At 45.0% G+C, this 17,173-nt stretch overlaps 1 protein-coding gene across 1 annotated transcript in view; it reads left to right on the top strand.

Annotated features, from left to right (window-relative positions):
• The window catches only part of LOC130026172 (leucine-rich repeat-containing protein 37A3-like), a 46,073-nt gene that overhangs the window by 15,385 nt on the left and 13,515 nt on the right, over positions 1-17,173 (top strand). The window contains exons 6-8 of the mRNA XM_056116956.1: positions 8,842-8,913; positions 9,833-9,907; positions 14,722-14,837. Of these exons, the coding sequence (XP_055972931.1) occupies positions 8,842-8,913; positions 9,833-9,907; positions 14,722-14,837 (263 nt within the window). The remainder of the gene's footprint in view (positions 1-8,841; positions 8,914-9,832; positions 9,908-14,721; positions 14,838-17,173) is intronic.

The following is a 17,173-nucleotide window of genomic DNA, read 5'->3' as shown; positions in this document are numbered from 1 at the left end:
GAGGTGAATTGATGAGGAAGCTGAACTCCAAACCTTACTTGCAAGATCTCGGGGAAGATCCCAGCAATTTTTATATTCATAATTTTGCATTTCATTTATTTTGTTAAGCAGGGTTTTAGTAAACTATATAAAATTCAGGGCCCACAAAGCCTTGATTCTTCGTGGATTCCGGGTAGTTATCATTCAGTGAGTTTCTTGAATGAAGCATCTATAATATTAATAAACACTGAGAGGTGAACACATTATCAGTTGAATGAGTAACAGGTCACCTACAGTATGCCATAATAATTTGCAACTACATTAATAAATTTTCCATAAATTGCCAGAATATTTATAAGATGCCATTTTTTAAAAAAACTTTTATTAGTGAAACACCATGAGGTACAGTTGTAGAGTTACAGATTTCTGTGCTTGGGTTTCAGGTATACAATGATCGAGTACCCATCCCTCCACCAGTGCCCATTTTCCACCACCACGGATCCCAGTATCCCTCCCACCCCCTATGTCCCCCATCCCACCCTACCTCTGTGACAGGGCATTCCCCTTTGTTCTCTCTCTCCTTTTGGGTGCTGTGGTTTGCAAAAGAGGCATTGAGTGGCAATCATGTTGGTCTATAGTCCACTTTCAGCATGCATCTCCCATCCTGGGAGGATCCTTCCAAAATCCTTTATTTGGTGCTCCCTTCTCTATCTGAGCTACCTTTTCCCCTAGCATGTGTGGCTGGCCTCCAAGCCTTGGAGTGAACCTCCTGGTACTTACCTCAGCTATTCTTGGGTGTTAGTCTCCTATTTTGCTTGTTACTTTATGTTCCCCCGATGAATGCAGTCTTTCTATGTCTGTCCCTCTCTTTCTGACTCCTTTCACTTAGCATGATACTTTCCATGTAGTACCACTTGTATGTAAATTTCATGACTTCATCTTTTCTAACAGCTGCATAGTACTCCATTGTGTAGATGTACCAAAGTTTCTTTAACCAGTCATCTGTTCTCGGGCACTCAGGTTTTTTCCAGATTCTGGCTATTGTAAAGAGTGCTGCAATAAACAAACAAGTGCAGATGTCACTACGGCTATGCTTGTTTGCCTCTCTGGGATATATTCCTGGGAGTGGTATTGCTGGGTCAAATGGGAGCTAAATTTCTAAATTTTTGAGAATTGACCATTGTTTTTGAAAGGGTCCTAATCATATCTCTTACAGATGAAATCAGGAATGAAGTATGTTATGGAAATCCAACAGTGTTTGCTAATCCTAAATGTTCAGTTTTGTTTTTTTTCCTTTTGCTTATGTTTATGGGCCACACCACCATGCTCAGAGGTTGTTCCTGGCTCTCCTCTCCGCGATTACTCCTGGTGGTGCCTGGGGGACCATATGGGATACCAGGGATCAAACCCAGGTCAGCTGTGTGCAAGGCAAACGTCCTACCTGCTGTACGATTGCTCTGGTCCCAAGTAACTTTTTTTTCTCCTTCTGACTTTCAAGTGTTTCTTCGTTCACCTACACAGGTCTAGACTGCTGGCTCGTTTAAACAATTCTTTTAGTCATTTCGTCGGTTCGAACGATACAAGTTCCATGATGGTAGCAACTGAAGACTTGACAAAGTGCAAAGGCGCTGCCGTACTCAGACAGAGCATGTGGACACTCTGGCTTGTTTGTGGAACTTCAGTATTTTGCCAAGACATAAGAACTAAGATAGAACAGAGGAAACCCAAAACTTGTTCCCACTGACCACGTGACCCCACTGTGGAGATGATCAGTGAGGTGGGGAGCTGCACTGTGAAGGCAGACGGAGCTGTGGTCAGGGCGAAGCCCTCACTCTCTCCCCGCCACAAGGCGTAATGACCTGTCTTTAGATAAAGTGTCCACACAAGAGCTTACTCGAAGGCATTGTTATCATTTGGGGTTATGTTCTGAACTCCTGGCAGCAGCTTCTCCTAGTTCAGAAGCTTCTACCTTAAAGATGAAGGCCGCTCAGGACCTTGGAATGGTTTAGGGGTGACTGGTGGGAAAGTTGAGGAGTTCATCACATTCAGCAACTACTCTAGTCTCCCAAGTGCATCTTTTCCTCCCATCTTTGCAAGGAGACATCTTCTGTTTAAACTTAGTACTGCTGCCAGAGCACTGCCAGGGGCCATTCCCGAGGACCACCCAGATGTGGTCCAGCCACACCCTGTAGTCTCCCAACAACCCCCAACCCCCGCCAACATGTTTAGCTTTCCTCCTCTTTATTGTTGCAAAATGTCTGAGGGTCATACACAGCCCTGGCTGTGATGCTCCCATATTCAAATCCCACATCAGGGCCAGGCGCTTGGCCTCTGGCCAGGCGCTTTGCTGAAGGCCTCTGTCCTTTTGGGGGGCAGGAGACTCGCACACATGACCACCAGGGGTCGCTCTTCTACTTTTGTGTAAGAACGTCCTAGGAGCGGAGCTCACACCTGTGCTTGTCAGGGGTGCCACTTCTCAGCGTGGTTCTTGCGCACCGTTTCTCTTTTATATCAAAGAGCAGCAAAGACCTTCGTTGCCTGAATTTCAGGTGGATTCATGTGCCTTTTGGGGTCTTGCTTTTCCTGAGACTGAACTCCACCCCATGCGCACATGCAGAGAGCCATCTGCTCAGCCACAGTGGCCTGGGCTGGAAGCCACTAGAGATTCTGTGGTCCCTAGCAAGAGGACAGTGAGGTCTATCCCAAACTAAGTATCCATATTTGTTCAGGTAAGCTGCGTGGTTGGGGGACAAATATGAAGTTCACTGTGTGCACATCTCTTTTTAAAAAAATACTTAAAGAACCACAATTTACAAAGTTATTGAGAGTTGTTTTTTGAATTGAATCACCGTGATCTACAGTTACAAAGCTTTCATCTTTGAGTTTCAGTCATACAATGATCGAACACCCATCCCTCCACCAGTGCACACTTTCTACCATCAATGTCCCCAGTATCTCCCCCTTCCACAATCCCAACCCTTCCCCTGCCTCTATAGCAGACAATTTTCCCCATACTCTTTCTCTACTTTGGGGCATTATGATTTACAATATAGATACTGAGAGACCATCACATTTGATTTTTTGTGTACTTTCAGTACACATCTCCTATCACGAACGATTCCTCCAACCATCATTGACTTAGTGATCCCTTCTCTATTCCAGCTGCCTTTTCCCCCAGCTCATGACATAGGCTACCAACTATGAAGCAATCTTTCTGGCCCTTGTCTCTACTGCCCTTGGGTGTCAGTCTCATTTTATATTCCACAAATGAGTGCAGCCATTCTATGTCTGTCCCTCTCTTTCTGACTCATTTCACTTAGCATGATACTCTCCATGACCTTCCACTTACAAGCAAATTTTATGACTTCATCTTTCCTAACAGCTGCATAGTATTACATTGTGCAGGTGTACCAAAGTTTCTTTAACCAGTCATCTATTCTCGGGCACATAGGTTGTTTCCAGATTCTGGCTATTGTGAACAATGCTGCAATGAACATATAGGTGCAGATGTCATTTCTACTGTGCTTTATTGTACCCTTGGAATATATTTCCAGAAGTGGTATTTTGGGGTCATATGGAAGCTCAATTTCTAGTTTATTTAGGAATGCCCATATTGGGCGGCCAATCGTTGTGTTTTTTTTTTTTTTTTTGCTTTTTGGGTCACACCTGGCAATGCACAGGGGTTACTCCTGGCTCTGCACTCAGGAGTAGTTACTCCTGGCAGTGCTCAGGGGACCATATGGGATGCTGGGAATCAAACCCAGGTCAGCCGCGTGCAAGGCAAATGCCCAACCCGCTGTGCTATCTCTCCAGCCTCCCAGGCATTCTCGTGACATCCCGTGGAATCCAGTCGGTAGCGGCTCTGGTCCAGCAGTCATCTTCAAATCGCATTATGTGTCCTGCCCATCTGATTTTTGACGCCTTGGCAAATGAGACAGTGTCCCTGATTCTCGATCATTGACGGAAGTCGGATCTCCAGATTCCTTCTCTCACTTGAGTGAAGCGTGATACTCCAAGCATAGCTCTTTTGATTCCTCTTTGGGAGACCCAAATAGCGTTCTCATCCTGTTTTCGTAGGTCCCAGGTCTCTGAGGTGTATGTTAGTGTAGGAAGAACGGTGGAGTCGAAGAAATGTCCATGGAGCCAGATGTTCTTAGTCCTCTTAGCTATTTCTTCAACGTTCTTGAAGGTGTTCCACACCGCTCTATTCCTCCTGTGCAGCTCAGGTGCCAGGTTGTTCGTCTTGTTATGTTCTCGACCTAGGTATACATAACTGCCAGGAACTAGTCCATTTTTCATGAACATTGTCTTTGTGAGGTTCAGCTGCAGTCTGACCTTTTCATGCTCACGGTCAAAGTCGTCCAGCAGTTGTGATGCTTGGTTAATGTTTGCTGTTATTAGAACGATGTCATCAGCGAAGCAGAGGTGGTGCAGTTGCTGACTGTATATCTTTACTCCCATTCCTTCCCATTCCAGTCATCACATGACGTTCTTGAGGGTGGCACTGAAGAGTGTCAGTGAAATGGTATCGCTCTGCCAAACCCCTCTCTTAACATCGATGATCACTTTCTTGTAGAATGGTGAGATCCTAGTGGTGAATCCGTAATACAGCCACAGAGGATCCTGATGTACTGAGTTTGACTGCCCTGTTGGGCTAGGGCTTCGATGACCACGTCAGTCTCAACAGAATAAAAGGCCTTTTTTAAATCGATGAACGTTAGGCAGAGTGGCATCTTTGGCATCTTAAACTCTTGCAAAATCTCAGTGAGCGTAGTGTGGATATGGTCGATCATGCTGAATCTCTTTCGGAACTCGGCTTGCACGCATGGTTGTCCATCATCTAGTGTTCTGCCAATCCTATTCAGGATGACAGCTTGTAGATGGCGGACAATAGGCAGATCAGGCGATAGTTGCCAATGTCGTGGATGTCTCCCTTCTTGTACAACGGAATGGTCCTGCTGGTTTTCCATTGGGAAGGAACCTTGCATCCAGATAGGTAGAGTGTGAAGAGCCAAGCCAGTGTATTGACCAGTACTGGTGTCAGATTCTTCAGGTGTTTGGGTCTGACCTTGTCTGGGCCAGGTTCTGTACACTTCTTTACCAACGAAATGGTGTGTCGGATTTCGGAAAGGAGGACGTTGGGAACGACATATCCATCCTGTGGAATTTGGTATGTGGGCACTTGGACATGGCTGTTGAAGTGATCCAAGTAGAAGTTGTGAACAATCTTCTCCATTTCCCTTCTGGAAGATGTGATAGATCAATCAGGACATCGGAGGGCAGTCATCTTGGTCTTACTTATAGTTGGCGAAGGACAGGCAGGTGTTGCGAATATTTTTCCCAGCTTCTGCCGCATCAGACAACACTATTGCTCTTCTCTCTTTGAGGTCTTCCTTTATCACTTTTCTGCACAGCTTTGCGAGCTCGGACATTAGCTTGTGATTGCCAGAGGCTTGCTGCAAACCACGTTGGCAAATGAGCTCAAGAGTTTCCTAAGACAGGCATCTGTTTGTGACTTTCCCACTCTTGGCATTCCTTGAGCAGTCATGGAGGTGCTGAACCAGTCAATTGGATTCCTCGTTGATGTCAGCGACGGCATCTTCCTACGTTGCCTCAATAGTGCCAAAGAGCTCCCGTTTGGTGGTCATTCTGGAAGTTCTCTTCTTAAACTTTGCAGTCCCTCCTCCTTGCTCCATAAAGTAGAATTTTGCATGAAGGAGATGGTTGTCCGATCCGTTTTGGAATTTTGGGACAACAGCATCATCAGTCAGGCAAAACAGTCCATTGAAAATGATGTAGTCAATTTCACTGTGGAACTGTCCACCAGGAGACTCCCATGTCCAATGTTTAGAATTTGGCCTTCTGGAACTGTGAGTTACCATGTATGGTCTTGGTCAACATGATGAACTCAGACCGTCTCTCACCCTGTTCGTTCCATTCTAGGCCATTGGTCCCGATGTGGAGTTCTTTGGGCAACCTTCTCAGTCCTATCTTGGCATTAAAATAACCTACAATGATCTTGTAGGAGGTGTGGTCTTCTTTATAGAACTTCCCCAGCTCCATGTAGAACTTCTCAATACCTTCTTCATCGTAGTTGGATGCTGGTGCATAGACGATGAAGATGGAAACTGCCAGCAGTGAGCCACATCTATTCAAGCATAATCGTCTGATTTGGGTTGTTAGGCATTCATATGAATCAATGCTCATGGCCAAGTTCATGTTGACCAGGACACCAACACCACCGATGCCTCTATTGTCACATGTTCCGAGGAACAGTTCTTCTCCAGTGTTGTAAATGGCATGATGTGATCGATGCCTTCTCATCTCGGTCAGACCAATGATGTCATACTTAATCTGCGATTGCACCATCAGGTCCTTGATGGGTGCTTCGGATGCTAGCGTACGTTCGTTGAAAGTAAAGTCATTTTAGTCCTTCGTTTTGGCAGCCTAGTTCGGCCCTGAGATTTTATCAGCCTCTCTTTGTTTATCCTTATTAACACTGCCGTATTGGGGGCTCTTTCAGGTCAGGGCAATGAGGCCCATTGTTTTTACTGTTTTTGGCATATCAAATATGCCACGGGTACGTGCCTGGAGTCCAAGGTCACAAAGTCCCACCTCACCTGCTTCTGTGAGGCTACACTCATGTGCGAGGTCGGCAGGAGCTTGCCAGGCTCTGCCGTGTGGGCGGGATACTCTCTGTAGCTTGCCAGGCTCTCTGAGAGGGATGGAGGCTTTTAGGGAGGCCTCTAATCACCGTTACAGGCATTCCCATAGTTCACACCATATTTGAACCCCATCAAATGTGGTGCAGTAATTTTGGAAAATGGGTATTAAGTGTCTTATGCTGTGTTGCATGCCGCTTTGTGGCCACACTGTCCAGAAAGCGGCCTGCAGCATGGGGGCAGCTGCGTAGTGGAGGTCAGCAGATGAGGTATTTATCTGGCACCTGCAGGGTGGGTATTATGGGCATGATCCCTGGGTCTCCAGAGATTGGGGGAAGCAGGCAGAGGATCTCTGTTTCCGGGCCCCATTGAGTCTGGAGTCCAAGGTCACAAAGTCCCACCTCACCTGGTTCTGTGGGGCTACACTCATGCGTGAGGCTTGGCCTGAGCATCTGGAAAGCAGCCTGGAGCGTGGCGTATATATATATATATATATATATATATATATATATATCTGTATCTATATCTATCTATCTATGTATCTATCTATCTATCTATCCTGCAAGGGTATGCCAATGTTTCTTGAATAGAGTTTACTGAAAATTTCTTTCCGTTTTTTTTTCCCTCCTGTGTATTTCTTTGCTTGTTTTAAAGAGTTTGCATGTTTTTAAAAGAAGAAAATTCATTCTAGCATCTTGGAACAAAATCTTTTGTCAAAAATGAACTGCTTCTGGTACTGGAGTGGTAATATAGCAGGAAAGGTGCGTGCTTTGCAGGCGGCTGACCAAGGTTCGATGCCTGGCATTCCATATGGTCCCCTAAGCACCACCAGGAGTAATCCCTGAGCATTCCTGGGTGTGACCCACAAACCAAAGAAAGAAAGAAAAGAGAGAGGAACTGAGGGAGGGAGGGCAGGAACTGGTTCATTTGACCAATATATCCATAATGTTATTTCTGAAGTATCTAGTAAATACCCGATATTGTCAGACCAGTGACAGTCAGGTGACCCTGGCATTCAGGAAGCTGAAAGTCCAGGAGACTGACAGGTGAGTCCGTGATCACATACAGCGTGACAAAGGTCTGGGCACAAAGATCTCTGTGGGAATGACTGGTAAGAAGACAGCTTCTAACAGCTCCTCTTCCATTGACCATGTCTTCTTTGTCCAAAACCAAGGATTGACCCTATTTTAATCTTTAGCTGGGTGTGTTGTCATGAAGTAGTTTGAATTTCTCAGGGTGTAAGAAACATTTTGAATTGTAGAGGCATCCATTAGAAATAATATTTGCTGCAGAGCAAGGACTTCTGCAGACATCATCACTCCTAGGTTTTTATTTCTTCTTTGGGGTTGATGGGGAGACATGCCCAGTGGTGCCCAGTGCTTACTCCTGACGCTGTGTTCAGGGATCACTCCTGGTGTGTTCCAGGGCCTGTGTAAGGTTCCAGGAATGAAACACAAGTGGGCTGCATGCAAGGCAAGTGCCCCACTTGCTGTTCTATTTGGTCCCTATTCCTAGAGTTTTCAACTTGGAAAAATTTGTCAGCATATTTTTTCTTTGCTCTACATTTATTTTCTCCCCCCCCCCCCCCCCCCCCGGTTCCCCTTCACTTTGTCATCTAGAGACTTGGGTGTTTCTCAAAGGGAGAATGCTTGGGGCTGGAGCAATACCACAGCGGGTAGGGTGTTTGCCTTGCACGCGGCTGACACGGGTTAAATTCCCAGCATTCCATATGTTCCCCCCGAACACCAGCAGGGGTAATTCCTAAGCGCATGAGCCACGAGTAACCCCTGTGCATCGCCAGGTGTGACCCAAAAAGAAAAAAAAAAGAATGCTTTATGGATTCTAAGCGTGATTATAAATAATCACAGAAAATAATGTTTTTTCACCTTCAAATTTCATGCCAATGGCTGGAGCGATAGCACAGTGGGTAGGGCGTTCACCTTACAAGCGACCAACATGGCCGACCCGAGTTCGATTCCTCTGCCCCTCTCGGAGAGCCCGGCAAGCTACCGAGAGTATTCGATATGCCAGACACAGTAACAACAAAGTCTCCAATGGAGACGTTACTGGGCCCGCTCGAGCAAATCGACGATCAACGGGAGGGCCTTTACCTTTACCTTTACCTTTTCATGCCAATAAATTAAATATAAATTTTAATGCTACATACTGATTATGCATATAATTTTAATTCTTTTTTTAGAATTCTCAGCCATAATCCCCTAACAACTATTGAAGATTTTTATCTTTTTAAATTGCCAGCATTAAAATATCTGTAAGTATTGTAATAAGTTTGTAGCTTATATGGTTTCTGCTATGATTTGCTGTCTTTATTTTTCTCCACTTTTGTCAAAGATAGAGTGTTTTGCATTGAATTTAAAAGTTATAATTTTAATTTTAACACTGGATTATTGAAATGACAGTTATTCTCAAAGGAAAAGATTAAGAAAGAATGACATGGGCAACAGCCAACAGAGGAAAAGAGCTATGTTGAGTACATATAGATAAGAAACATACAGATGCGTGTAGAAGTATTATTTATTCAGAAAGTAACAAGTAATAATGGACACATTATTGAAAAAAGAAAGTAAAGAAAAGAGGACCAGATAGGTGAGTGGTTGGAGCCCATGCACTGCTTGCTTGGAGGCCTGGATTCAACCTCTGACCCCTTATGTGTTCCCCAGAACTCTACTCAGAGTAACCCACAAGTACAGTGCCCAACATATCCCCCATGTACTATCAGATGTGGCCAAAATCCAAGGCCACCCGCAGCTCACATGAAAAAGAATCATTGAAAGGAGTAGATGCAATTTAGAAGTCGGACAAGGAAGGAAGGAAGGAAGGAAGGAAGGAAGGAAGGAAGGAAGGAAGGAAGGAAGGAAGGAGAGAAGGAGGGAGGGAAGGAGAGAGAGGGAGGGAAAAAGGAAGGAGGGAGGGAGGGAGGGAGAAGGAAGGAAGGAGGGAGGGAGGAAGGAAGGAAGGAAGGAAATTTTTTTATTCTCCAAAGTGTCATTAATTTGATGATAGAAAAGGCTTTTATCAGCAAGAGCTCTCTGGAATTATAGTCTACAGCAAACAGTTGACCTGGATTTACAGCAAAGCCAGAATCAAAGTTATCACTTCATTTATCTCATCTATTTAACTCTAGAGCTTCTGTATTTGGATTCACATCATGCTTGTGCTTTCTCCCTCAGAGACATGGGAGCAACACAAGTGTCACTTGCAGCAGTTCAAAACATCCTCATGATGAATCTTAAATTAGAAAAGCTGTAAGTTGATTTTCTGACATTTATTTCACTTAATTTTTTTAAGGCTTGTTTATTTCTTTCTCTCTCTCTCTCTCTCTCTCTCTCTCTCTCTCTCTCTCTCTTCTCTCTCTCAGTCTCTCTCTCTCCCTCTTTTTGTAGGGGTACTGGTATTTATTCAGCCATTGATTCAGCTAATTGAATTTGGCATGAACTCCACATTACTTTATTTTCAGAATGGTAATTTTATTTATTATTTTTTTAAATCATTGAATCCGTGAGATACAGTTACAAAGCTTCCCTGTTTGAGTTTCAGTCATACAATGATAGGACACCCAACCCTCCACCAGTGCACATCTTGCACCACCAATGTCCCCAGTATACCCGCCCCCGTCCCACCCCTCCCCCTGCCTCTATGGCAGACAATTTCCCTCATACTCTCTTTTGTATTGCTTGTTATGAATAGTACAATGCCATTCGGCCACAAAAGTGGCTGTGTGTTCCTGGAATTCTAAAGTTTTAGATAATTAGGATGGGGAGAAGGCAGAGAGCTGCTCAGTTCAGAAATTCTTTTGTGTATCTCTGGATCATGACCATTAAGGAGCTTAAGTAGCAGCCAGAAGCAGTTTGTGGGCATGACCTCCAGAGTCCCACCTGCCCCCTAAAAATCCCAGGGGCCACCAACATCCAGAACCCAATGAGAAGTGCAGGTATGCAGTTTCAGTGACAGCAAACTCCAGGCCTCCAGGGATAGGGGATGGGCCTGTCTCTCTCATTCCGCCCCCTACTCCTGTGGGACCCAGCCCGGCAGTCGACCTCCACAACCCAACCACCACCATGCTTCTGGCCACTCCCCTCTCACTCGGGCTGAGTCTCACGCATGAGTGAAGTCCCAAGGAACTCAGGTAATGTGGAACTTTGTGAGCTTGGATTCTGGGCTCAACAGGACCCAGGAGCAGAGATCCTCTGCCTGTTTCCCCCAGTCTTCAGTGACACAGGGGTCACTCCCAGAAGCCACCTCCTGCCAGCGCTAGATAATCTCGTCATCAGCCAGCATCCAGATCACAGGGCTACTTCTCCCAGAAGGGAACATAACATGAGGACCCCATAGCCGTGCCACCAGACTTGGTGCCAGGCTGATGGTAGAGACCTAATCAAACCCAAAGAAGAAGGCACAAATTTTCCTGAATATGTTATCAGGGTGGAAGGGATGCCTATCTGCACTAGCAACGGGAGTCATTGCTTAAAAACACACACGCAGTACTGAATGGCTGAATATCACAATTCTACTGAATCTGATAAAAAGCCATTGCTTAAAAAAAAAGAAAGCCATTGTTATTGCTCGCAGCAAATGGATTTCTGGATACTGGAAGTGAAAGTTTTGATACTCTACCATCTCTGCCTCCTATGTGAACTCCCTAAAGTTATTGAATTAGAAAACTGGATATATTGGAAACGATGTAAAGGAGAAAAAGCTAGAATCTATATTGATTCCTCTTATGGAAAAACTATTGATTGGAGTCCAGTAGGCTCAGCCTGGGCAAAAGGAGCTAAAGAATATTCTGAATTGGGGAGCAATACAAGGCTCCGAAGTGTCCCAAATTATAATTAACTCTAATATTAGCATAAGCCATAAGCCACACCCTGCCAGCGCCAGATAACCTCGTCATAGGCTACCCTCCAGACCTCATAGCTGTTCCTCCAGAAGGGAGCATAAAATGAGGCCCCCATAACCATGCCACTGGACTCCGTGCCAGGCTGTTTTCACTTGGGGCGCCCCAAAGGACCCAGCCCCAGCAGTGACCTCCACTACCCAACTGCTGCCATGCTCAGGCCACTTTCCATATGCTCGGGCTGAGCCTCACGGATGAGTGAAGTCCTACGGAACCCAGGTAATGCAGAACTTTATGACCTTGGACTCCGGGCTTAAACGGTAGCCAGGAGCAGAGATCCTCTGCCCGCTTCCTCCAGTCTCCGGTGACCCACGGGTCACACCGATAAGCCACACCCTGCTTGTGCCAGATAATCTTCTCATCGGCCACCCTCCAGAAGGGAGCATAAAATGAGGACCCCATAACCATGACACCAGACTCTGCACCAGGCTTTTTTTCATGCAGGATGCCCCAGAGGGGGACGAGTGAGAGCCCTCCCCGCCCCAAGGGACCCAGCCCCAGCAACTGACCTCCACAACCCAACCGCAGCCACGCTCCAGGCCGCTCCCTACTTGCTTGGGCCGAGCCTCACATGAGTGAACATATTCCTGGACCGCACGGCTGCGACATATCACAAGACACTTCCTACCCATTCTCCATAATTGCCACACCAGATTTGATGGGGTTCAGACAGAAAGCAACAACTTACCTATCTAGATAGATAGATAGATAGATAGATAAGATAGATACCTCTTGGAGAGCACAGCAAGCTACCAAGAGTCCACCTGTACATCAGAGCCTGGCAAGCAAGCCATGACATATTCGATATGCCAAAAGTGTAGCAATAAAGGGTCTCATTCCCCTGACCCAGAAAGAGCCTCCAATATGTTGGGAAAGATGAGTAAGGAGAGGCTGCTAAAATCTCAGGGCTGGGACGAATGGAGACGTTACTGGTGCCCACTTGATTAAACCGATGAACAAGGGGATGACAGTGATACAGTGAATATTGGCATAATGGGGTGCGGAGGTAGCTTTCCGCCTCCTACACCCTTCCTTCCTGGGCATAAGAAACAAAATCATCTATGGAAAATAGGGAATTCTTTTGGATACATGACAGCCCGGACAGTTTTATCCAACATAACAATGTCGGAACAAAACGTACTTTACATTTTGATAGAAATCTTACCCGCTATATACAGGCTTGTGTTCCACTGCCATATGCCATGCTGAAAGGGAGAATTAGCTGGGATAAAGTAGCAGAGGTAATATCTTGCAGTGACTGCTCTATGTTCACTTGTATTAATAACACTATGAGTCTCACAGCAGAAGAAAGCATCTATCTTCTTAGAGCTTCCATGGGGGTCTAGATGCCTGTGTGGCTTAACCGCTTGTGGGAAGACAGTCCAGCTACCAACATTCTTCGCCGGCTGGTCACTCCCCTGGCGCCACACACAAAGAGGTTTGTAGGACTCGTAATTGCCATTATCATGGGACTCGTTGCCATCACTGCTACAGCAGCAACGGCTCATATTGCATTGAGGCAAGGATCTCAGACTGCTGAGTTTGTTAAGAAATGGCACGAGGGGGCTGGAGCGATAGCACAGCAGGTAGGGCATTTTCCTTGCATGTGGCTGACCCTGGTTCGATTCCCAGCATCCCATATGTTCCCCTGAGCACTGCCAGGAGTAATTTCTGAGTGCAGAGCCAGGAGTAACCCCTGTGCATCTCCAGGTGTGACCCAAAAAGCAAAAAGAAGAAGAAAGAAAGAAAGAAAGAAAGAAAGAAAGAAAGAAAGGGCATCAGGACTCTCAGAAACTGTGGACAACCCAGTGACAAGTTGATGCAGGATTACAAGAGGAATTGTCCGATGTTACACGAACTGTTACCCTACTCGGTGACCAGCTACCGAGTTTAAGAAGACAACACACTCTAAAATGTGATTGGAATACTTCTGCATTTGTATAACTCCTGTACCTTATTATGAGTCTGAATCTCCATGGGAAAAGGTTAAAAAGTATTTGTTAAACCATCAAAAATATGACCGACAAAATTATAGAGTTGCAAATTAACATTCACTGTGTATTTCAGGCCCACTTGCAAGTCTGGGGACCTGATACCATTGGGGGTGGATTGTTGGATGGGATCACTCAACTAAATCCTAAGAAGTATATTCTAGTCCTTGTGATGGGCTTTATTAGTATGTCTGTACTTATTGTTCTGTTGTTTCTTTTTTACATAGCCTGCCAAAAATTCAGAAAACAAAACAGAATAGCCCAATAACAACACGCTGCACATGTCGTCATGAAGGCTAAGCTGGCTGCAAAACAAAAAGGGGGAGACGTTGGAGCCCGACCAGAGTCATGAGGAAGTTCCTACAGACACTGCCTTGCTTTCAGTGTCATGCTGGAAGCAGCTTGGAACTCTGATTGAACTGGGCAGGGGTCAGCATGTCATGATGCAGCTACTCCTTGACACTGATTGATTACGCTATGCTTTGTTTAGGCAAAGTTAGAGGGGACATCCTGTCTAGACGGAAATGTAGATGATTGAAATATGGGGATGGGAGGTTAATCATCGACAGAGCAAGATCAATAGCCTTTTGTCCACATGGATTTGGTGATGCATCCCCTAGTGTACTGTATTACAATAAAAGAAGGTTGCTGGGTTTGATTAATGCCATCTGTCTGAGAGAACTCTTGGCCCTCCACGCTACCTCATTCCATGAATGTTGCTTATCTCTGTGCCCCCGACTGATCACTCCATAGAGAAATAACACCCCAGGTTGTAACTGATGTTTTTTTATTGTTATCTGGGAGCTGAAGAGATAGGATAGTGAGTTAGGTATTTGATTTGCATGTGGCTAACCCACATTCAGCCTCTCGCACTGCCTATGGTTTCCCGAGCCTGCTAGGAATGATCCCTGAGCCAAGAGCCCAGAGCAACCCCTGAGCACCACCAGATATGACCAAAAAACAAAACTCAGTTTTCTGAGGGCTGGAGCAATAGTACACGCTTTGCATGCATCACCTCCCAGTTGGGTTCCCACCACCTCAGAGTTTGAGCAACACCTCATCCATGTTTCTCAGGAACTTTTTCAATAGCTGCTCAGTGGCCTTGACTGCCTCTTCTACCTATTTAAAGTAACCTCTTGACTCTGCACTTAATTCTCTGTGTTTCCATTCATAGGATCTTACCTAACCATCTAACCTGCTGCCTCTGCCAATTTAAAAATAATATTGACGTTGTCTACAAGACAGTCAAACTACGTTGTGACAGTGAATGTCTTATCAGCACACACTGTGGTGAGTTGGATTGCCTGCTGATAGGTTTTTAATTTATGTTTCATTTTTATTTTAATCACTGATGGTACATTTGAAGCTGATTATGGAGTGCATTATTTTTATTCAGAGTTCAACTCCCTATATTTCCATGAGCTATTTCCCTTGGCAAAAGTCAGAATCTCAGCCACATCATTACCTTCGCAGTATATGAATGACCTGAAGGTTTAAGAGGAATGGAAGAAAGGGATGGAAGTGGGAAAGGGAGCTATCATTCATGGTCACAACTGAGTGCCACACTCTGGGCAAGGTGTTGGTCCTCCAGATGAGAGCTCAGCCACACAATGCAGTTTGCAAACAGATTTTATACACAAGAAATATCAGTTGCCCTTTTCTTTATAGGACTGGTGTAGCTACCTTATTGCATGTGTTTTTATAATTTTATAGGCAAGTACAAGTCATACTATCTTATGAACGTTTTGCTTAGAGCCTGAGAAATTCTGGTTTTCTAAGCATAGGCTGCCACTCAGTCCTTCTAACGATGGATTCTTAGAGCATCCCCACCTCCAAACCTACTTTGAATTTTAACCCTTCAAATCCACAAAGCACTCAGGTGCCCTTATATATTTCCACATAGTAAGTTTACTTGATAACTTCCGCAATGTCCTTTTAGGGGCCCAGGAAAATAGATCAATAGGTTGCAACACATGCTTTTCATGTGGGAGGTGTGGGTTCAATCCCCCCATAAAATAATTTTCAAAGAACTGCTGGGAGTATTCCTTGGGCACTGCTGTATGGCGAATGCATGAGCACATGCGCACACACAACGCACACACACACAACACACACACACATATACACCACCCATAAAACGTATTTTCATGCCGGGATATTATGAATCTGCTTCGCTATCAGCAGTTCGGCACATCAGATTACATTGCTTCTTACACAAAGATGTTATTTTTAAAATCAACTTTTAACATGTCTATTACTCTCTTCTCAGAGATGGGCATAACAAGATTTACGAATCACCTTTCATAACATGAACATCAAACCTGGGGATTTGTGGGGGGGGGGGCGGGGAAAGAGTCAGATTAGAGGGGATGTACGAACTGTGGTGTCTCAGCACTTCGGCGGTGGTCCAGGTAAAGTTCACTTTGTACATGGAAACCAATAGCATTCGTATTTTGTAATCATGTTACTTCAACTTTAATAATGTTATTTAAAGAATAACTGATCACTGATCACTGTCCTGCCGCTGTTCATCAATTTGCTCGAGTGGGCCCAGTAACATTGTGAAACTTGTTACTGTGTTTGGCATATCGAATATGTCATGGGTAGCTTGCCAGGCTTTGCTGTGTGGGCGAAATACTCTTGGTAGCTTGCTGGGCTCTTCGAGAGAGGCGGAGGGATCCAACTCAGGTCGGCCATGTTGGCTGCATGCAAGGCAAACGTCCTACACGCTGTGCTATTGCTCCAGCCACAAAGAATAACTAAACCAAATAATCTAAATTCAGAATAAAAATACTAATAGCATTTTTAAGTGAATAATAGAAAAACAAAAAGTGTTAAATGTGCCTAATGCCTAGATCTTGTGTTCCCAGTCTGGGACTCCCTGCAAGTCCATGCTTCTTCCTCACATCCCTTAACTCCCCCCTCTAAATTTCACCACCACCAAAAGAACTTTTAATTCTCAGTAATGTTTGGTTGGAAAGATAGTCTAGCACTTGCCTTGCATATGGCAGACGTGGGTTGGATCCCTAGCATCTCAGATGATCCCAAATTACTACCAGGAGTGATCCCTGAGCACAGAGACCGGAGTAACCCCTGAGCATTGCTGGGTTTGGCCCCACCGCCCCCCACACCAAAAGAAACCCAACTGCACAATTTTACACTTGACCTTCAAGAAGTCAGAAACTTTGTATGGTTCCCTAGGTAGAGCTGGAAGTATTAGGAAGTAAGTGAAGGCAAATACACATCTAATAAGAGTTGTTTTCCCCAATTTTGGGATCTCCAATGTTATTTCAGGGGCCAGAGAGATAGGACAGCGGGTAGGGAGATAGTATAGTGGGTAGGGGACTTGCCTTGCACAAAAATGACCTGAATTCCATTGCCGACATACTATACAGTTTCCCAAGCACCAACAGGAGTGATTTTTTGAGCAGTGAACCAGGAGTAACCCCTGAGCATCACCAAGTGTGGCCCCCAAACAAAACAAAACAAATTATTTTATAGATTTTCTCAACATTGCACATTGACATATACTCTGGCAAATCCATTAACCTATACTTAGACATCTGTCCAGATTCAGCAATATGAAACTGAGGGCTAATAAACAAAAGTATTAGTTGGTAAAAGTA

The sequence above is a fragment of the Sorex fumeus genome, unplaced genomic scaffold, assembly GCF_029834395.1.
Source record: "Sorex fumeus unplaced genomic scaffold, SorFum_2.1 ptg000001l, whole genome shotgun sequence".
Classification (NCBI taxonomy): domain Eukaryota; kingdom Metazoa; phylum Chordata; class Mammalia; order Eulipotyphla; family Soricidae; genus Sorex; species Sorex fumeus.
Note: the sequence above shows the minus strand (reverse complement) of the source record. Positions and strands in the feature narration are given on the sequence as shown.